Source organism: Sinohyriopsis cumingii, chromosome 1 (assembly GCF_028554795.1).
Source record: "Sinohyriopsis cumingii isolate HCF-2022 chromosome 1, ASM2855479v2, whole genome shotgun sequence".
Taxonomy (NCBI): domain Eukaryota; kingdom Metazoa; phylum Mollusca; class Bivalvia; order Unionida; family Unionidae; genus Sinohyriopsis; species Sinohyriopsis cumingii.
Window position 1 is genome coordinate 75,108,906 of NC_142961.1, and position 23,340 is coordinate 75,132,245.

General features: G+C 34.4%; 1 protein-coding gene across 2 annotated transcripts in view; it reads right to left on the bottom strand.

The window, feature by feature from the left end:
- Positions 1 to 23,340, bottom strand: part of LOC149807136 (uncharacterized) — a 126,328-nt gene that overhangs the window by 24,124 nt on the left and 78,864 nt on the right. Inside the window, exons 5-7 of one of the 2 annotated variants that reach the window (XM_089962561.1) lie at positions 15,735 to 15,833; positions 9,428 to 9,685; positions 4,709 to 4,723 (exon numbers count right to left, since the gene is read on the bottom strand). In XM_089962561.1, coding sequence (XP_089818687.1) covers positions 4,709 to 4,723; positions 9,428 to 9,685; positions 15,735 to 15,833 — 372 coding nt within the window. The remainder of the gene's footprint in view (positions 1 to 4,708; positions 4,724 to 9,427; positions 9,686 to 15,734; positions 15,834 to 23,340) is intronic. The other variant, XM_089962570.1, reaches the window with a different exon arrangement.

Sequence of the window (23,340 nt, forward strand, 5' to 3'; positions counted from 1 at the left end):
GTGTAGACCCTGACTGGCCAGCACATTACACACTGTAAAAAGTTTTATCCTCTTCACCATACTGAATACTGAACAGAGCAAAAACATGACTGTTACATGACTAATAATATATTATACACCAAGAATGCCATAACCCCATATTCTCAAATATTTATGAGCCGAAATTATTGGAAAGTCTAATTCCATTAATTCAATGTTTGTATCCTATCATATGGTGACATCAAGCTATACATTCATCTTTCTACAAATTTATTAATGTAAATTATGCACTTCTGAATCTATTCATTATGCATAAGCTTCTACCATTTACCTAATAAATAATATATATATATATATATATATATATATATATATATATATATATATATATATATATATATATATATATATATATATACACATACACACACATTCTGTTTCATCCTTTGGCAAGCAGGCAAGCACTGAATATCAGTATTTATTAGATATCAATGTCACAACAGTAATTTAATTCTTCAATACCGGCATTATTCAATTACTAAATCCCTACTATTCTGTACTCATGACTGAATGAAAACCGATGGTTATCTGTAAATATAAGCAATACATTCTGGCTATTCACAGTTTGATTACAGTGTAATATACAGCTCATGTCTGACATACTGACAATGATGAAATTATTTTTTAAAAGATTCAATATAAATATGAATCAAAAATGAATACCACAATAAATGAGATCTTTAATAATTGTAAGAATCAGGTAAAGTAGTATTTCCATACTTATACTTTGGGCCTGCTTTAATAAAGTGAGGAGTAATGAGACCAGTAGTGAAAGGTACTTAGTTATTTAACAGAAGACATGCCAATACCCTTCAAAAAACTGGCAGCAAGAAAAGAGCAAAGAGCCCATAAAGTGTAATATTAAATCTGGATATAGATAAACACAGCTATGGATAAAGCAAATAAATAATTAAAGCAAGGCATCTATTTGTAAACATGAATCCCCTCTCATCTGGAGTAGCCAAAAATGTACAGACTAGTTTGGAGGACTGATGCCAAGAAAATATAGTAGTTAGTGCCCTGCAAATAGATATGCCATGACAACCAACCCAGATGGGTCTTGGCAGGATTAAAATTCATAAACAACTGGTTGTGAATCATGCTACTGGTATCATTGGGCATTCTCTTAGAATGCTATCCATACACAAAAATGTGATGAATCTAGATAAAGTATAAGAAATTATGAGTATAATGGATGTGTGCTGAAAATGCTAAGTCAATCACAGATGAAAAATTAGTTCACAGGAACCCTAGGTTTAGTATGTTTCATTAACACTTCTGGAGATGCATTGCCATAAAGTTTGATAACTCAAGAAATAATATGGTTCAAGATACTGAGATGCATTAATGAAAATACAAAAGTTCCAGTGTGAAAATTGGGTTTTGTATTGGTTGAAAACTGGTCATAGTGACCCAGTTTTGGTATGGTTGAGTTTTTCTCCTGGACATGCATTCAAACACAGAATTTGCTGTCTATATGCAACATGGTCCAAGATATTGAGGGTAAAGTCAAAAATAAATAAATATACAAAGTTGCTCAAAAATAAAGGTCACAGCAGCCTAGTTTTGGCATCAATGAATTATTCTCCTTAAGATGCATCCACATACCAATGGTCATGAGTTTAAGTGAAACTGGATCCAAGATGCTGAGAATGTAATAAATGATTGAAAGAACCAACACAGGAACACATACACAAATGAATGAAATGCTATATACATGTACATCCTATCACAACTTTTTTGTCTATGAGACCACAAGCCCAACCACCATTCTACCCACCTGTCTGAATATACCTAAGAACTAACCACTTGAATGTCAGGAATGATTGCTGGTATAAACCTGATCAACTGCATACATTTTGGTCTCAGAGACAAGTGACTGTGAATTATACTGCATATTAACTTTTAACATCAGTATCTAAAACAATTAAAGACCAAACTTTATTAAATTTACTGATTAAACTCAATGTTATCAGCATTACTGTACGTGGAATTTTCATCAGGAAATTTAAACAAATATAAAGATGAATATGCTTATCACAAGTAGGAGAATATGAAAGGTCTTCTGTGATGGGGTCAATTAAGGAAAGAATTTTAGACAATGATTAATAATAATAATAATAATAATAATACTTTATTTACAGAAGATAAATCAGTACAAAACTACTGTCCCTTGAGGCCTTTGCTACAGTCTACATATGTACAGTGTAGTGAGATACATAAAGATTCATTTTAAATATATTTTAGGTTAGTGGTGAGAATTTAATTGGATCAGTTTCTTAATGAAGATATACAATGTATCTTATATCAGTATTCATCTAATATGAAATTTAGAAAACTAAAGGAATATTATGCCGTAAGCTACCTACAGCAAGTGACATATTGTATGATATAATGAGTTTCATACATTTTGTGTCAAATGAACACAACTTGTTTATTCTATTTAGCAAGTAATATTATTGAGTTAGTGTTACAGATTTATGTTACTATATAGTATTGTTAGGCATCATACTGCAGTGAATCAGACAATTTTTTGATAAGATATTATGACATAATAGCCATGAGCAATGTGTGATAAATCCCTTTAACTTCTTTTTATATTATCAAAGTTAATTTAAATTACAGTGAGTTTTATTAATCAGCATGCCAAACACAAAGCAAAGTTTTAATCAACAGCAAATTTATCCTTTTCATCAATGTACCATATATCAACTTCCAAGATCTGTTTAAAGGTACTACAAACACTAATCAATGATCAAGCAATAAGCTTAGCGGAAATTGGAGCATAATCTCAAACAAAAATAAGAGTTGATTACATAAAATATTACAGGCCCATTTTCTGCTTTCAGTCAAGGTGACCTTGACATATGACCTCATGAGTCCAAAATCAAAAGGTGTCTTTCTTGTCTCAATGCAAGCCATTCAAAAAAAAAATGCTGGGTCATGGCGTATGGCATTGGACTTGAATTATTTTCTTGAAAATGTTTCCTTCTTAGAATCCCTCTTATTCTGACCTTTGATCTTTTAACTCCCAAATAAAACGTGTCAAATGCAAACCATCTACAAAATGTAGTCAAGTCAGGTGGTACAGAACTTGTGTAGTTTTGTGCAAATCATTATATTTCTTTCAGCCTATGTGACCTTGATCATTGATCTTTCGATGCTAACATAAATAAAATGTCTTCTAGGTCTCAAATGATATGCATCCACAACATTTAGTCAAAGTAGGCAATAAAAAGCTCAAGATACAGTACAGAAATCATTATTTTTCTTTATGTCTGTAACACTGACCTTTGATCTTTCAATGCCTAGATAAATAGATGTCTTCCAAGTCTAAAATGCAAGGTAACAGTCAATAGTGGAGAACTAAAATTTATCACGTGGAAATGAATAAGGGAAGAGATGGACGGGCATACATATAAATCGATAGAAACCATTAAAACTAGATACATTCCACCTTATGTTGAGTGTATAAAAAAAAGGATTGTAACTGAAGGAATCCTTAAACAGTAAACAAATATAATGTCATTATAGTATTTCAAATGATAGTTCTTATGAGTTAGATGGCTGATGAATATATTACTACATACATTTATATAGTGTTTCTACATGTTAAGTTATTAAACTACAAAAGCAAATTCACTGAAATATGTACTTTAGTAGTTCTTTTCCCATAATATTAAGAGCTGATTATTTGAAAGCTAGTCATTGGTCATTTTATTTCTACAAGAATGGGACAAATGGAAGATTTTGTCAAATACTGGAGATTAACTATTGATGAAAAGATCTTAATTAAGGCCTTGGACTGAGAAAACATTGTTAATTCAATCATCTTGTACAAGATATTAAAAAATTTCTTGCATGACTGGGCCTGGGGTTAAAAAAGATTTGCCTACATTTTTGTTGCCACTTGGCCTTTTGTTTTCTTGCCACAACCAAAACCCCTGAAAATCATTTTTGCTGATGTTTTTTTTCTTAAATGTCTTACGTATTGTTTTATTTAAGATAATACTTTAAAAGCATGTCGTTACAATGATGGATCCATGGCTAATGGCTAAATAGCATTATTGTCATTTACAAACAGAGAAAAGGGCTTAATGAAAAATATAGTGGGAAAATATATGGGCTTTTGAAAGCATATTTGTACATGTATGTGAAGTATTTTAGCATTTACTAAACTTTTGAACAATTATGTACTAAGATAAAACCTACAGCAGAACTGATCCACTGCAAAATAATTTCATGTTTCATATAAATCTGATCTATAATTTTAAAAAAATCTCAAATATATCAATAACATTTAAGCACTTTTTGGAATCAGGCAAGTAAATAAAGTTGTAGAAAGAAGTGAATGGTGATTTTGTTTCAGAAAAAACTTTAACCCAGGTTAAATATTTCCATTTTAACTTTGCATTGCATACACAAACATTATTCTGAATATTTATTGCCAAAACCAAATATAAATTCATACTTGGTAAAAAAATGCTTCCAAAACAGGGTAAAAAAATGCTTCCAAAACAGGCAAGTTAGCAGAAAAGTTGCACAGGAAACTCAAGTTTTTGTGCATTGTTTCTTCAACGGATACATATTTGTTACCAAATTACAAAAGTGACATTCAACAGGCTGATCCCATTCTCATTATCATTAACATTATCAGTTCAACACTTACTTTCTGTAGAGCTTGCTGAAATGGAATGAACATCACATACATATCAATCCAGTGTTAATCATTAAGCCAACATTAAAACAAGTGTAAAATGCACAGATCCCAAACAATATCTGTGGCCATGTAAAACATAAATAAATTTTGCCCTGTTATGCATAACCATTGATAACAGTGGATTTGGGGTTTGACCCCAATCAGAAAAGATGTGTTTTTTCATGGGTCTTATTTGAAAATAAAGTTCAAAAATCCACTAGAAGAAGAGGAGGAATCATCATTGTTCTCATACACCTGTGTGGCCACATGTAATTATACAATCTATAGCTAGCCTAGAGTCTTTTCATCATATACAGTCCACTTTTTGGTCACCATAAGCTGGACAATAAATAGTACATTGTACAAAAACTGAATCTGTAAATCTAACATTCAGATCAGTTTATCATGAGAATATAAAAATCTGCATGCATTTTGTATACCAACAAAATGTATGTAAGTAACACACACAATGCATGTGTGCACCAGGTATGCAAGTAATAAATATGTATGTAAGTATGCAATATTTATGTATGCAGATATGTAGATATCTCTTTTACTGTTAGATATAGTTTTTTTTTTCAGCAATGAAAAGGCAACACAGTTTAAATGTATTACACTGTATGCTTGTGTTTTATTGTCTAAATTTTACTGGCTTTAAATTAAATTTACATGACTGACATTTTATGGGATTGATCTGCATCTGATTGATGTAACTCAAAACAAAGATTACAAATTATGAAAAAAAAATCTTTCCTAGTTTTTCAAATATCAATAAGGAGCTGGAAATGTATTGTTTCACTAGTGATGTTATGTTCCTGTGACCTTGATCTCTGAACCAATAAGTACATGATCTTATGAATTTACATAATCAACCACTAAAGATTAAATATCAGTATATTTTTTCATGATATATTCATATATTTTTCATGAAATATTCATATATTTTTCATGAAATATTCATATATTTTTCATGATAATCATACATTTTTATGAAATATATATTTTGTCATGAAATATTCATATATTTTTTCATTAAATATTCATGTACTTTTTCAGGAAATATTCACGTATTTTTTTAATGAAATATTCATATTTTTAAACAGCATAATATTTTTACTAATATACTTCTTAAACTCACATGCTAGTTCATGTACTTGTCTGCAAATCAAGTTGTCTCAATGCCAAATCTGTCTGCAAATCAAGCTGTCTCAATGCCAAATCTGTCTGCAAATCAAGTTGTCTCAATGCCAAATCTGTCTACAAACGAAGTTGTTTCAATGCCAAATCTGTCTGCAAATCAAGCTGTGTCAATGCCAAATCTGTCTGCAAATCAAGCTGTCTCAATGCCAAATCTGTTTGCAAATCAATTTGTCTCAATGCCAAATCTGTCTACAAATGCAGCTGTTACAATGCAAAATCTGTCTATAAATCAAGTTGTTTCAGTGCCAAAGCTGTCAATAATTCAAGTTGTCTCAATGCCAAATCCATCTACAAATGAAGCTGTCTCAATGCCAAATATGTCTATAAACAGAGATGCCCTTTTGACAACCAGAGACATAAGGAACAAGAGGGTGAAGAATTAGTGACTCTATTGTAAAATTAGGGACACTTACCGCAGCATAAAAAATTTCAATGTCCATGCCAGGAGAATGATAAAATCATTTAAAATCATCATAAATCATGCCAAACAACAGAGTACATGATGAAGAAAACACAATCAAGTAAAATGAGGCATTAAGGATGATGGTGCTTAACTATCATGACAGGAATTATCGGAAAAGATTGGAAAGGACCAAAATGATCTGTTCAGATTAACTGTACATTATAAGCTGGAAACTGATCTCATGTCACAAATTACCAGAAAAGAAAGAACGCTCTGGTGGCATAGTGGTTGGAGCATCTGCCTCTGAAGCGAGAGGTCGTCAGTTTGAACGCCGGCTGAGTCATGCCAAAGACATACAAAAATGGTACTAACAGCTGCCTCACTAGGTGCTCAGCATTAAGAGGTTAGTATTAGGACTGGTTGGCCTCATGTCAGGATAATGAGACTAAAAATAGTGACTTCTTTTACAGTGTTATGAGTCATAAATGAGCCCAGTAATTTTCACACACAGTTCAGGATGATCAGCATCTCTGTATTGGCATAAATCAAGTCATCTCAATGCTAAATTTGTCAACAAATCAAGTTGTTTGAATGATAAAACCGTTCAGTATAAAAATAAAAACAATGGCCTTCGTTGGCTTGGAAAAGAAATGCTTCCATGCAAAACATTTAATTAAACCTGAACTGAAAATATGAAAGACCACTTTTTTAATGCATGGATCAACTGTTTGTATAATGTGATCCCACATTCTGTTGGCTGAAAGGGGGTGGACAGTGTTTCTTAAAAACAGGTTTTACTCTGTTTCTTTTTTCAGGTCATTTTACTTTACATTTCTTACTTAGGGTAAACATATGACGAGTATTAACTCAATAATCAAATTAATACCACAGAAATGCACAATGGCGTTTAATTACATCCTACATTAAAAAGAAAATTAATTATTACATACCAAGACCACTATAGCTGAGTTTTATACAGACATTTGCAAAAAATATAGCTTCAGATGTCTCTTTTTGTAATCGTAAGTGCCTTACTATTCAATAATGAATTTGTGCATTTTATGAATAATTATACATAATATAGTAAATTACATCATAACACTTGAGATATTCTTCAATTCACCATTCACACAAAGGGAACCCAAAATACACAAACATATACTACTACAGTACAAACACATCATTCACCATTATAAAAGACTTACAAGAAGAGCTGGCTGCAAAATGAAATGAGATATAACAAAAAAGTTAGTGAGCAATAAACTCAAGATCATAATACATTTTCATGTCATTGTGCTTTGTGTATGTGTATAACATGCATTCAACTGCAAACAGAGTAAACCCAGAACTGCTGTCATAAAATGCTTTAATGGATCCACCCTAAATTTGTGGCAAAACCAACAGCAAAAATCCAGATCTGTTCTCCGAAAATACTCAGGCCGATATGGGTATGCCTTACTCATTGAGTAGAACAGAGTAGACCAAGAACTGCTGTCACAAAATGCTCTGATAAGGATTTACCATAACTGTTAGAACAAACATCACAGATCCAGATATGTATTTGATTTGAATTTCATGTACTTCATGTCTGATATGCATTTCATTTTGTATTCTTGTTTGCATTTCAGCTATTATAAGTTTTGTTTATGGCACTGTCTCAGAAATATTGCTTTATGGCTTCCCTTCAAAATTTCCTTTTGTTTTCATTTGTTTGGAATAAAATGAAAATGCACTAACGTTGGGATTTTTGCATGTTAAAAAAGTGTTTCCTGCTTTTGTATTATTTTTTTAAAAGTGTGCTTTAATAAGATAGCAAATATATAAAATACATAAGAAAGCATTGAATACATGATTTATTTTTTATTTCATCTTGTTCAAATGAATGTTGTACAAAATACATTATTCATTATTATATCTGCCTTGACAAGAACAATAGTACAGCTTGTAAAGAGAGAAAAACTGTTAGTGTAAAGAGTCTGATCCTAGATTATCATTGTAAGAGATTTTTGAATGGAATTTAGCTGCAGTCTGAATATTATTGATTTTCAGATCTATTCATAAAATGGTTTTATTCTTTTTTTTTTATCATTCAGTATTCTGCATTCTCTGTTTTGCATTTGCGCTCTACAGTTCCTTAAATAAGCCTTAATTTTGCATTTCTTTTGCATTCATTCTCAATTCTGTTTTTCTTTCTCTGATAAAATTACCCATTTCCAAGTCTGAAGGTTTTGATTAAATAAACAAGACATCTGACATAACCACCAGTCCATCATGAATATCAGTACTGGTGTATCAGCACTCGCAATTTTTATACCATACATACTCGCTAAGTTGAGTCAAACTGCAAACAACAAAGATCTAGATCTGCTCTAGCATAATCACCTGTAGATCAGGGTCTATGTTGTTTGTTCTACTCATTACTCCTAACAAACTGCACAGACGCAGTTCTGCCTTTGCATTATGTGACAGCAGATCTGGGTTTGTGCAGTTTGCAGTTGGATTCAACCTTTAGGTGAGTTTATATGATACTACTTGTATTACACTTTGTTTCCATGGTAAAATAAACCAAACTAAACTGATAAAATTCCAAGTATCAAAAAGCAACTTACAAAGTTTGGAGTTCTGCTCTATTGTATAAATGAAAAATGGATTTAAAAAAGTATTTGAAATATTAAAACTAAAGAACTGAGCATAGCAAATAAAATTCATAGAGACCACTAGTCAACCGGTATTATGCTCAAACGGATGAAGACATAAAAAATACTGAAACTGAAGAATGAACAGAAAAAGGCAAAAACATTCTTAGTTGATGACAAGAACAGGAATTTCCAAGTGAAAAACTAATGTTCTAAATGCAGATACAAGTAAACATGTCTTGTAACCTCCAGTAATAATGACCTTAAAACATGATCTATAATCACAGAGAAATATTAGCTATGCAATATATTGTTTACAAAATAACAAGATTTTGTCAGATAGGCCCAAAACTCAATTATTAAGCAAGGTCAGTATATACCCCCACCATATATTATCATGGAGGCATTAAAAGTATTGTTAAATAATAAAGGTAAATTATCAAAACTTACGAGCAAATGCATCAATGAGGCCTTCTGTGTCTTCACCCTGTCCACCTCCAAATGTTAGCCAGGTGTCAAAATTTGTTGAGATTTCAGCCTTTCTCTGGCCACGTACAAACTTCCCTTGGTTTAAATCTCGTTGATGCTCCCACTGTTTGTGTATTTTATTGGTAAGATCTCTATGTGATTGACTTGTCTCTTGCAAATCATCCGTATCTGATCTCACTGTAAAGAAACTCTTGGAAGCCTGTTGATTCTTTGTATTACCTGAAAATTTGGAAACAATTAGCATCTACGTAGTGTACAACATACTGGTTCCTCTCTAAAATGGCTACCGGGGCCCCAAGTGGCTGAGTGGTCTAAAGTGCTCTCCATTATGGATCACTGCCATCTCACCTCTGTCTGCATGGGTTCAAGTCTCGGATTTGGCTAATGTGGGTATGTGAGAAAGCTTGCCAGTGGCTTCTCGTGGGTCAGTGGTTCTTTCTGGGGGTTTACCTGGGTTCTTCCTCCACCATTAATACTGGTTGTCATGTATAGCCTATTGTGTGTTGAAAAATGGCGTTAAACCCAACAACAACTACAACTACAACTAAAATGGCCACCTCTTTTTTCAGAAGCAGGAAAGTGGCCTTATAAGAGGGGTGGCTATTCTAAAGGGGATCACAAAGATGTCAGTGATAATTACATAGTGTAAAAAAGGCATAATTCATTTTTTTAAATTTAAATATTTTCATTTAAAAACCACATGTTATGCAACAGTTTCATAAAACTTGTATTAATGTTACTAAAATAGTTGTGAATAAATCATCAATCATGGTACATAAGCTTCAAAACCTTGTCAATAAAATCAGGACACAAACTTTTGACTATAACTGTAATTTTCCGTTATTTCCATTTTTCCCCTTCTAGTGTCAAATTTCACAACAATGAGCACAGAACTCCCAATTTTTGCTGACTTTGATTGCTTTCACTTTTCCTTCTAAACTGAGAATGTTCGACAATGCTTTGAAAATTGTTGCAACAACTTATTTGTTCATTGGCAACTAAAACACTATCAAACTAATTTTAGCTCTCACATGACATGCTCTGTGTTTACAAAGTAAGTGAAATTGTCATGTTATCGACTGGTTATAGACTGGGACCCTTTCAAAACCATTTTGTAATCTAAGAGAGAGAATCCAAGATAGTCAATATACCATTTTATTTTAGGGCAACTGGACATCAAGTTGACTCAAGCTGATCAAGACCATGCCTCTTGGCTGTTCACTTCTGACAGCTTGATAATTATTGGTATAACTAATAACTAGTAATTATCCAAGCGACAAAAACCTGACATAATGAACACACACAGCATAAAGCAAGGATAACAGAATTACCTTTCTGTATGGACAATAGTTAGGTATTTAATGAATGACATTGGAACAAATATCAAGGCATTTATAATCAACAACTATGCATAAGATTTCCGTTTGCAAACCTGTATGTATGTCTGTATATGAAGGATAAATTGGATTTTTTTTGCACTAATATGCTCATTACATTGAAAGGTGGCCATTCTATAGGAATAATTTTCAAGATAAACTTGTCTGTGCCAAGGGCTTCAGACCATGAAAAGTTAGTGGATGCTGGTAAGGGGAGCCATTCAAGAAGGGGACCACCATATAATGGTACACCTTTACTGCTGCAGATGTTTGTAGAGTAACATTAAAATGGATCAATGGATCAAGAAAGAAAGGAAAATAATGCATACAACTGTTTACATGATTAATTTTGACGCAAAGACTAGCCATGTGAATATTAGCAACAATTGCATTTTTCCATTATATGTAATAATCTTCCTCCTTAGAATTATCTAGTAAATCTGCACAATATTTCTTCTGAGAATTCAGCAACTGGAACATTACAACCTATGTAAATTTGATCCCTGAGTATCACAGACTCCTGCCCACTGGGGACAAAGAATTTACCACAGCCATATAAAGCACACATAGCAAAGATCATGCTCTGTTGTTGTATTATGTGCTATTAAATCATTTGTCTATATGATCTGATTGTAATTAAAAGCAGAACAAACAATACAGACCCTACATCAGCTGTTGCAAATTAGGGTCTATGTTGATTTGTAGCAAACAGTATAAACAATGACCAATGTTAATTTGTAGCAAACAATATAAACCACAATCTATGCTGACTTGTAGCAAACAGTATATATCAGGATCTATGATGACTTGTATCAAACAGTATATATCAGGATCTATGATGACTTGTATCAAACAGTATATACATGTATCAGGCTCTTTGATACTTGAAGCAAACAGTATATATCAGGATCTATGATGACTTGTATCAAACAGTGTAGATCAGGATCTATGATGACTTGAGGCACTCACAAAAATCAGGAGTTTAAAAAAGTTTTTGATGTATTCAGATATGGAACAGCATTTTCACTGGCATAAGGCTGGCTGCTATAATTTCTTTGCATAGTCAATGTCTCAACCTGATGAAATCTTAAAACAACTGAATAGTTCTAGTAATATAAATACTGCCTACATTTCTGTACTTATGCATCATTTTCAGTTGAATGTTTCAATACTGGATGATATTTTATATTTTATATATGTTGTTTTTTTGTTCACATATGCCCGTGCATATGTTCCAAGCTTGATACTTTAATTCATAGAATCACTTAATTCTTTAGTGTCAAGCCTAATTTATCACATCATATTGTATATATTGTACATAACAGAAGGCCTCAAGGTAGATTAGTTTTGTAGCTAATTAAATACCTTCTCTAAATAAAGTCTTTTGAATTATTATTATTATTATTATTATTATTATTATCTATACCGACTTGAAGCAAGCAGTATAAGCCAGGATCTATCTTGACTTGTAGCAAACAGTGCAGATCAGGGTCTATGCTGATTTGTAGCAAACAGTATAAATCAGGATCTATGTTTACTTGTAGCAAACAGTTTAGATTATGATCAATGTTGACCTGTATCATAACAGAATAAATCATGGTCTGTGCTGACTTGTTGCAAATAGTATAAATCAGGATCTATGCTGACTTGTATCAAACAGTATAAATCACGGTCTGTGCTGACTTGTACCAAACAGTATAATTCACGGTCTGTGCTGACTTGTACCAAACAGTACCAAACAGTATAAATCATGGTCTGTGCTGACTTGTAGTGAACAATTTAGATTAGGATCATTGCTAACTTCTAGCAAATGTAAAGAACAGGATCAATGCTAACTTCCAGCACACAGTGTAGATTGTGTTTGTATACTGATGACTGGTGAGCAGTAAAAATAAGGGTTTATGGTGACATGTAGTGAACAGTATAGATTAGGATAAATGATGACATCCAGTGAACAGCGTAGATCAGGGTTTATACTGTTTCTTTCTACCTCTGACTTCCAGTGAAAGTGTATATCACCGTCTGTGCTACTTACTCTACTTGTGACTTCCAGAGAACAGTGTTGGCCAGGATCTGTGCAGACTTCCAGAGAAAGGTGTTGGTCAGGATCTGTGCAGACTTCCAGAGAAAGGTGTTGGTCAGGATCTGTGCAGACTTCCAGAGAACAGTGTTGGTCAGGATCTGTGCAGACTTCCAGAGAACAGTGTTGGTCAGGATCTGTGCAGACTTCCAGAGAACAGTGTTGGTCAGGATCTGTGCAGACTTCCAGAGAACAGTGTTGGTCAGGATCTGTGCAGACTTCCAGAGAACAGTGTTGGTCAGGATCTGTGCAGACTTCCAGAGAACAGTGTTGGTCAGGATCTGTGCAGACTTCCAGAGAACAGTGTTGGTCAGGATCTGTGCAGACTTCCAGAGAACAGTGTTGGTCAGGATCTATACAGACTTCCAGAGAACTGTGTCAGTTAAGGCCTATTCTGCTTCCCAGAAAACAGTGCAGGTCAGGATCTGTACTGATTTCCTGAGAACTGTTTTGGACAAGACCTGTACTACTTTAAATAGTACAGTGCAGGTCACATTCAGTACTGAATGCTTTACTTGTGACATGCAGACAACACTGTGTAGGCCAGGGTCTTTGTTGCTTCATAAACTGAACAAGCAACTAGTCAGGAGCAGAACAAGCAACACAGACCTGTCAATTCATTATACAGCAGCAAATCTGTGTCTGTGCTATTTCTTGTAAAGTGTGTACTACACAAGCAGATGCAATAGTCTGTTTTGTCATCCTCACTCTATATCTGACACCAAGTATTCTATCTCAGTGTCCAACCATCCCATCTAATTTCTGATACCTGAATGTGACTAGCAGAAATGTTCCTATGAGAAATGCTATTTAGCAATACTTATGTTAATTCTGAAATATTGTGTGAATGAGGGATGAAACTGAATGACAATGAAAACCATCAAAAGCATAATAAACATTATATTTGCTAGGAATTCAAAAGTGAAATGTTTCTTTCTGTTTCCCAAAACTGTCAAGATGGGCATATCATTACTTAGTAAATGAAATCTTGTGGACATATACATTTTCGTAAAGTTTCTTGAAAAAATCTTCTGTGAATGAAAAATCACAGTTGAAATTTCTCCCCAATATGATCATAAAAGTGGTTCAAGGTTAATTACAGACCTGGCATGAATAAATGTCATTCACTTAATTTCCTTCATGCAACCTTGACCTAGCTGTAGGTGACCTTGATCATATGATTAATAAGGAGCCACTTCTTTTATATTGGCACCTTTTTATTTTAGAACTTCTTAGATATGGTGATTTTCACATTCTTTCAAATGTGACTTTAATTTAATTAAATTTATGCCCTGAAATTCATTCTGTGCTTAAGTTCCAATGCCATCAATTCAATCTCACCATTCTGTCACATGTTAGGATCATTTGGCCTTTTCTGCATTAGCTTTTAATACCAGCTGATTCAAACAATTGTTTGAAAAGCTTGAAAATATCAAAGGCTCAGACAAGAGAACCAGTTTAGATAATTAACTGTTGAATTTGTGTCCTTGGGTGCACTATATTGTTCTCAGAAAATACTCCATACAACAAAACTGGAGGTGAATATTAACCTTGAAATTGGGACTGTTTATCAAGATGGCAGCATCTGATTCATAAGTTTTTTCCATAATTTTACTTTAAGAAATATTTTGCAACAACTATGTAGTGCACCATGAAACCTGAAGTAGTTTCTATTTACCCAGCCTTGCTTTGTTGTCTCAGTGGCTATGATTTCTTCAAACACTTTGACTAACTATAGTACTTGGCAAACAATCGTTACTGCCCAAAACCCCAAAGTATTCTACATAATTGTAATGAAGGATGGTGAGATTATTATTTAAAGCTCTCTGAAAGGTCGTGTAGGCATTAGGTGGCCTTTAATGTCAAGGAAAGAGACAATATATTGTCACTAACTCTTGAATGTGCAAACTCCAAGCGAATGATGCCTAAGTTCATAATTTCCATCTTTAACTTCTTGAAATAGGCTTTTCGCATGAGCACTAAGGTATAGGAAAACCAAAAAAAATCTTAACATATTTGCCAGGTCACTCAGATCTTGAAGTTTTCAATAGAAAACAGGAGTTGGTAATATTAAGCATACACCATGAAACTCCACAACTATATTCTCCAATAATTGTCATATATATGGTGGAAATGGATATATTTGGAAGCAACTTATTTAACTTGGGAGATTCTCAAATCTGCATCAGGTGATTCAAATACAAAATTTGGCAGGTGGAGTTGTTGTTTTGGGGTTCAATACCATTTCTCAGCACAAGATAGGCTATATATGGTGGCCAGTGTAACTGGTGGAGGAAAAAGCTGCCAAAAGCCCAACAAGAACCAATGACCCATGGGAAGCTATAAGCAGCTTTTTCACATACCCATACTGATCAAGCATTCAAACCCACATAGGGGCAAGATGGCAGTGCTCAGTAAAGGCAAGCACTTTAGAATCAGGTGGAGTAGTTAATTTCACTGCTCAAGTGCAATAAAATGGACATACTGAGAAATTACTGAAGAACATAGGTATGAATTTCTTTGTGATACATGTTATTATTTAACAATTACACTATACAGGAAATCTCCAGATCTGCACAACATGACAATCCTGTAAAATTCTATAACGTCATGGACATTGGCGCTAATACCAAATGTTCAAATGAAAAGTCAAATATTGGCATTAAATGCTAAGGCATTTACAACAAGCAACCTCAAAGGATAGAATAGATGAATCAGGTGAAAATTATCAAGCATGTTCTTGCTGAACAATCAATGCCTCTAATATTTTTTCTTAATCATTTAATCTTAATTAAGTCAGAATAATATCTACCTGCGGTTTTTGGCCTTTTTCCTGACAGGACTGGCTTACGGACACCATTCACTGCTGACAGAAGTTCATGTGATGTCAGAGGGCGACCTTTAACTTCGACTGAAAAGCAAGTTCGTACTAAGAAAATATTGGTAAAAAATGTTTGCATTGTCACCTCTATTATGCAATAACTCATGCTCATATAGTCACTCAGAAAGAGAAAAAACCCTCAACCCATTTAAGTAGAAATCTGATTGTGCAAAACAGAACCAAAAAACTGCCAGCAAAAAAGACACCTATCCCAGGAGACTTACTCTGACCTATTCCAATAGGAGACCCCTATGGAAATAAATGAATGGCAGCCATACTGGTTATATTCATAATTCTTACTGGTATATGCTCTTCAATGATTAAAAACAAAAGACACACGAGATCAAATCTAATATAGATATAAATGATGAATATATTTGGAACTCTTTAAATATTAAAATTATACAGTACTGCACTTATATATATAATGTACAACTGTATTAAAGGATCAGTTTGGATGATTATATTCAATAAAAGGACTTTAACACTGGTATTGTAGTGTTACATTTAATTATTTCTGGTGGTATTGTAGTTATCTATGTCTAAGATGATAAGATACATTAGTATGTAATTCTCCTGATAAATTTAGTCACTGTTTGGTTATGATAGAGGGGTATATCTTATTTATTGTTACATTTAGTAGCAGCAGTCATACAGTCAGCATGTAAAACTAGATGGCTGCATCTGGAATTAAATGTATAAAAGAAAAAACTCTCTTTTGTCCAATTTCCCAAGCAGACTGCACTTAAAGAAGATTAGGCACTACAACACTAACTTGAAACAGCAATTAGGGTGTCCCTTTTATTCTGAGCACAAAACCTAGAAAGCTTTCCTAATTTAGGTGTAAACTTTAGATGAAATCTGCTGCATGTTTTCACAGTGCCATACATGTTATAAACATAACAAATGTAAATTGACTAATGGTGGATGTCTTTGACAGGTAATATAAAAAACATCATACTCAAGAGCTGTTTGGCTCTTCCAGATCCAAGTGCACATGATGCTTCATGGTGGCTTAGAACCAAGTGCACATGATGCTTCTATGGTGACTTAGAACCAAGTGCACATGATGTTTCCAGGGTGGCTTAGAACCAAGTGCATATGATGCTTCCATGGTGGCTTAGAACCAAGTGCACATGATGCTTCCAAGGTGGCTTAGAACCAAGTGCACATGATGCTTCCAGGGTGGCTTAGAACCAAGTACACATGATGCTTCAATGGTGGCTTAGAACCAAGTGCACATGATGCTTCCATGGTGGCTTAGAAACAAGTGCACATGATGCTTCCATGGTGGCTTAGAATCAAGTGCACATGATACTTCCATGGTGGCTTAGAACCATGTGCACATGTGCTTCCATGGTGGCTTAGAACCAAGTGCACATGATGCTTCCATGGTGGCTTAGAACCAAGTGCACATGATGCTTCCATGGTGCCTTAGAACCAAGTGCACATGATGCTTCCATGGTGGCTTAGAATCAAGTGCACATGATACTTCCATGATGGCTTAGAACCATGTGCACATGTGCTTCCATGGTGGCTTAGAACCAAGTGCACATGATGCTTCCATGGTGGCTTAGAACCAAGTGCACATGATGCTTCCATGGTGCCTTAGAACCAAGTGCACATGATGCTTCCATGGTGGCTTAGAACCAAGTGCACATAATGCTTCCAGGGTGGCTTAGAACCATGTGCACATGATGATTCCATGGTGGCTCAGAACCAAGTGCACATGATGCTTCCATGGTGGCTTAGAACCATGTGCACATGATGCTTCCATGGTGGCTTAGAAACAAGTGCACATGATGCTTCCATGGTGGCTTAGAACCAAGTGCATATGATGCTTCCAGGGTGGCTTAGAACCAAGTGCACATGATGCTTCCATGGTGGCTTAGAACCATGTGCACATGATGCTTCCATGGTGGCTTAGAAACAAGTGCACATGATGCTTCCATGGTGGCTTAGAACCAAGTGCACATGATGCTTCCAGGGTGGCTTAGAACCAAGTACACATGATGCTTCCATGGTGACTTAGAACCAATGCTTCCAGGGTGGCTTAGAACCAAGTACACATGATGCTTCCATGGTGGCTTAGAACCATGTGCACATGATGCTTCCATGGTGGCTTAGAACCATGTGCACATGATGCTTCCATGGTGGCTTAGAACCATGTGCACATGATGCTTCCATGGTGGCTTAGAACCATGTGCACATGATGCTTCCATGGTGGCTTAGAGCCAAGTGCACATGATGTTTCCATGGTGGCTTAGAACCAAGTGCACATGATGCTTCCATGGTGGCTTATATGGAATGCTTTTGTTTCTTTGTAACTCTAATACATTTTTTTATCTACAGTGAATACTGTTACAAGCACAAACTTATGTGTGTTTAAATAGTTTTCAATCAGTGAATATAATTCTAAAACATATAATGCTCAAAGATAAGAAATGCAACAGCTGGCAATATATAAACTGGTATGCAGAATTGATGCCAAGGCAACAGAAATTAAGAACATAACAAAAAATGTGCAAAGACAGCTGATTCAGGCAGGAATCTTACCATTACCCACGAATCCTAAGTCTAAGCCAACTTAGCCGTCACATGGAGGAGGAAATATCACATCCTGATATATACCTCATCAAGAAGCACCATCATACCAAGTTTCATCAGTGTTGGGACAAAACAAAGTATGATTACTCAGTATGAAATAGGGTTAAAGATACAGAGGATATAACAAATAAATGGCTGAAAATACAAATACCACTCAAGTATGAAACCTAGTGTTTACTTAGCTGAGTTACTCATGTTGAGATCTATCCAAATATTAATTTCCACATGAGTGTTGATAAAATATACTCCATGATTTTGAGGGTGACAAAATAGCTGGAAATACAAATGGGGCAGCTCTACAGTTTCATATTTTGCATAGAGTTTGATTTTGAACGAAAAAGAATTTCCCAGGATCAATTAACTGGTTATACTGGCTATACAATAAAGACTTTGTATATCTTGGGTGTTGTCAAAAGAACTTTTAATTCCCTTTATTTTGGTGCATGATTGATGGGTGTAATTTGGGTTCTACAGTACACAGCTTGGGCTCACTTCAGATGCGCTTGTATAAAAGAACTGTTAGCTCTGCTTGGTCATTTTCACTTCCTGGAGCTCAGACGTAAATTGCCAAAAAAAGATCTGAAAACATTTTTACCTTTTCAGAAATTTTGTAAATCATTCATTGCACTTCAGAGGCTGGTAATGCCTACTTTGGCAAAATTTGTTTCCGCTATTTTAACAACTGCTAAAGCTCGCATTCTCTCCATTGTGCATGTTGCAAATGCAAACAGCATTATCTAACATACATCACACTCTGAAATGTATGTAACAACTGTTGAGTGCACCCAATAACACCCAAGTATGAAACCTAGTTTTTGCTTAGCTGAGTTACTGATGCAGAGATCCATACAGATATTAATTTTCACAAGAGTGTTGATAAAATATACTCCATGATTTTGAGGGTGACGCAAATGTCAAGAGGAAAATACATGAACCAATTATGCTCAAAAAATAGATCAATGACCTGCGTAAGGTTATCAGCGAGTTAAAATAGTTGACAGGCATCTACATAAAAATTTTAATCAGTGTAGGTTAAATAAGGTCCAAAATACTGACAGCAAATAAATGAATGGCTGAAAAAATACAAATGTCGCGTAGGTGTTAAAAACAGAGGAGTGACCTAGCTTTATTAGGATTTAATTACCATACCATGCACTTGTGTATCAATTTTCATGAGTGTAGGTGACATTTGGTCTAAGACATTGGAGACAAAGAAAACAAATGACTAAACTACGAAAGTCAGGCAAGCATGAAAATTAGTCACAGTTACCTAGCTTTATTAGGATTTAATTACCATACCATGCACTTGTGTATCAATTTTCATGAGTGTAGGTGACATTTGGTCTAAGACATTGGAGACAAAGAAAACAAATGACTAAACTACAAAAGTCAGGCAAGCATGAAAATTAGTCACAGTTACCTAGCTTTCAGGTATGGCTGAATTACTCTTTTTAACATGCATATACCTTATCAATTTTCATGGGTGTAAGTTAAATAGGGTTCAAAATCAATAAGGTAAAACAACAAATGAAAAAACAAAGAAATTAATAAATGTACCCATGAAGGTATGAACATAACAGACAACTTGGGAAAACTCTCCATTATCTACTATGAACTTCATTGGCAAGAGGATAAATAAATAGAACACTGGATAAACCTAACTCACAGACAACCCAACTATCAGATGAAACCCAACTCTCTGATAAACACATTTCTCACATATACACAATTCTCTGATCAACACAACTGGTCTTAACTGACTTGCATGAATAAACATAAAATCAAACTCTTCTAGGAAAACTTTGTTCAAATAGTAATCTGCTAATCCCAAGCCTGAATAAAGCAGGCTGGTTTGGCATGGGGTCAAGGTTAAAACAACCCAGCAACAGAAATTTCTGTGAGTGAAAATACTACTTCTGGCGGAAAGAGTGTGGTCAGCCATAATACTAGACAAATGAAAAATTAGATCAAAACTGAAAAGAAGTCCTGACAGTGAATCTTTTTAACTGTCAAAAACTACAATCAAAGTCAGGTTCTGACAAGAAACTCAAAACCTATTTTCCAGAAAGTGAGAAGGAGGAGATGGAGATGTGTGTTGAACGCTACTGGACACACTACCAAAAATAGCCTTATGCTGGACACAAGATGGAAAGCATAAAAGGGTCAGCCCATGGAGACATGGTAAAGGACAGATGTTAAGGGATGAAGAAGTGTGGACCAACTTGAAAAACCATCACTGAACAAGCTGTGGATCGCAGCAGTGGCATTCTCTCTCCCTTGTGGAAGCCTTATGTGCCACATATGGCACGAAGAGAACTGAATGATGACTGAACATGATCAAACAAGGTTCCTGCAGACTTACAAAAATGAACTGAATGACTTTTCCAAAACTTTTCCAGTGCGATTTCATACAACTCAATGACCATGATAAATCATTTATCAATTATAATTATGTTAGTTTGAAACTTTAAAAAACTGAATTGGTGTTTGGTGCTCTGTGAAATTAGCAGTTATCAAAATTTTAAAACTCCACTGTCAGAAATTCCATGACTTTTCAGTGCCCCTGAAATTTAGTTTTTTAAACTCCAAACCTTTCCAGGATTTCAGGACTCATGAGAACCCTGATCAAATGTGACTGATATTTGGATAAATAAAATTGAAATTGATGAGACAAGACTGAATTGTAAATGGATTTAAAGAATTTTTTTCCTTGCAACCTGCAACATGTAACACTGCACACAAAGATGAGTGTCAATAAAGCATTATTATTACAAAATACACAGCATACAGAACAAGTTAGAACTACATGTTTATGTTAATATTCTGTTGCTGGTACTGAGAAACAAACAGGACAAACCCAAATTTTAATCTGCCATGAAATCCAATGTTTAATTTCATAGCAGCAGCTCACAAAACAAAACTCACACAAGTTGCATGAGCATCATTATGGCTTATGCCAATGCACCCTACAATTTCATTTAAATCTGTATATGAACATGCTGAAATATTCAAAATAGTAATTATATACAAGGGTATGCAGCTCAAGATTGTAACTGCATATTCAACTTACATTAATAACTTATGATTTTATTCTATCAAATATGAAACATCAAGGACTTGGACAAAAAATGTCAGACATGAAACAATGATATCCAACAACAGCATGAACATCATATATGGTATAGCAATTATATACTTTCCTGGTGCAAATTTGTATGTAGGCACAAACAGGTTATGTCCAAATTTAGACAGCACAGACCAATAGGTCACAGTGACTCTGACCTTGATCTTTTAACCCTAAAAGTAACACGTTCCTTCCATGCCCCAAAAGTAAATCATTTATGAAATTTATTTGAAAGCAAAAGGCTAAGAAGAACATGATAAAATGTAAATACAAATTATCTTTATTTGGATCATTATGACCCCAAAATCTAAAGCTTATTTCCTCACCATAACACCAATAACATTCAGTGCCAATATGGGGTTGAAAAATAACTTTATCCCAATGTTTGTGTCACAGTGACTCTGCTTTCTGACCCCAAATTCAGAAGAAAAAAAATCTTGCTTTATGTGTAAAGCATCTAAAAAATTTGGTCAATGTATATAGTCTTGAGCTAAACTTATTATGAAAATATAATTTCTTCTTTTCCTTTTCAAGTCACTGTGACCTTGCTCTATAACCCTTTTATCAAACAATATATGGAGTTCTTCTTAGCACTAAGTAAAAGTCAATCATAATGTTTAGGTATATAATATAGTCTATAAAAGTATTTATTGTGTGGAAACCATTTTTATTCTTCAAGTCAATGTGACCATGTCCCTTTGAAACTCTGACCTCCAAATCAGAATTTTGTCCACCCCAAGTGCTAGTCATCCATAAAGTTTCACCAAACAAATTAGTGTACAACTCAAGTTATTATGTGGAAACCATTTCCTTTTGTTGCTTGAGACTGAGTCACAATTACCTTGTGACTGAGTCACAATTACCTTGACCTTTAACCCTTTCACTCCAAACTCAGTGGGTTTCTTCCTTATTCAAGTACCTGCCAAACGTAACATTTAATCAATGTGCATGTTCTACACCTAAAAAGACTACATATGTTGTGTGAAAACCATTTTCTTCTACATATGTCATTGTAACCTCTACCTTCATTATTTTCCATTCTAAAACTGTAACCTACATGTATCTGATAAGTCTGATTGAGGTATGTGATCTTATCATTGATAAGTAACATCCTTGCATGGAAACCATTTTTCATCACTATGACCTTGAACTATTACCTTCTAAGATTAAAACTGACTTAAACGTATTTATTAACATAAGCCATCCAAAAAGTTTGGTCTATATGCAGGATTTATATGAAAAGTTATTCTGGGAAAACAAATATATGAACAGACATATGGAAAGACAATCATACGCTTAAACAGGCAATACTAAGTATGATAAACTCCATCTTACAAACAAAAGTGTGATAGAAGTCCTGTGTGAAGAAATACAATTGATATGAATCATTATATAGTTAAACCTGGCACCTTAATGGTCATCTTTTGAAGTAATCATTAGTCCAAAACAGCCACATTCTCAATGACTTATGAAATAACTTTAGAAGACATAAACCTGTATTAAGTAGCCACCAGTTTCAAGAAGCCACATTTTCTACTTCCAAGTTTTTGCTGCTTAACACAAGTTCCAACATATATATGAAAAAGCTAATTGAAAGCCTCAGTAACAAGTTCCGAATTAAACCGAGCTGTAATACACAGCCTAAACGATTTACACATATGGTACATGAGACCAATATGTTTTATGATGTGAGGGACCACTGCACTTTAACAGCTCCTATCACACTGTGTGACTAATATATTACATGGTTATAGTGAAGGGTTTACAGTGATGAACCTCTGCACATTAAGACTTCCAATCACACTG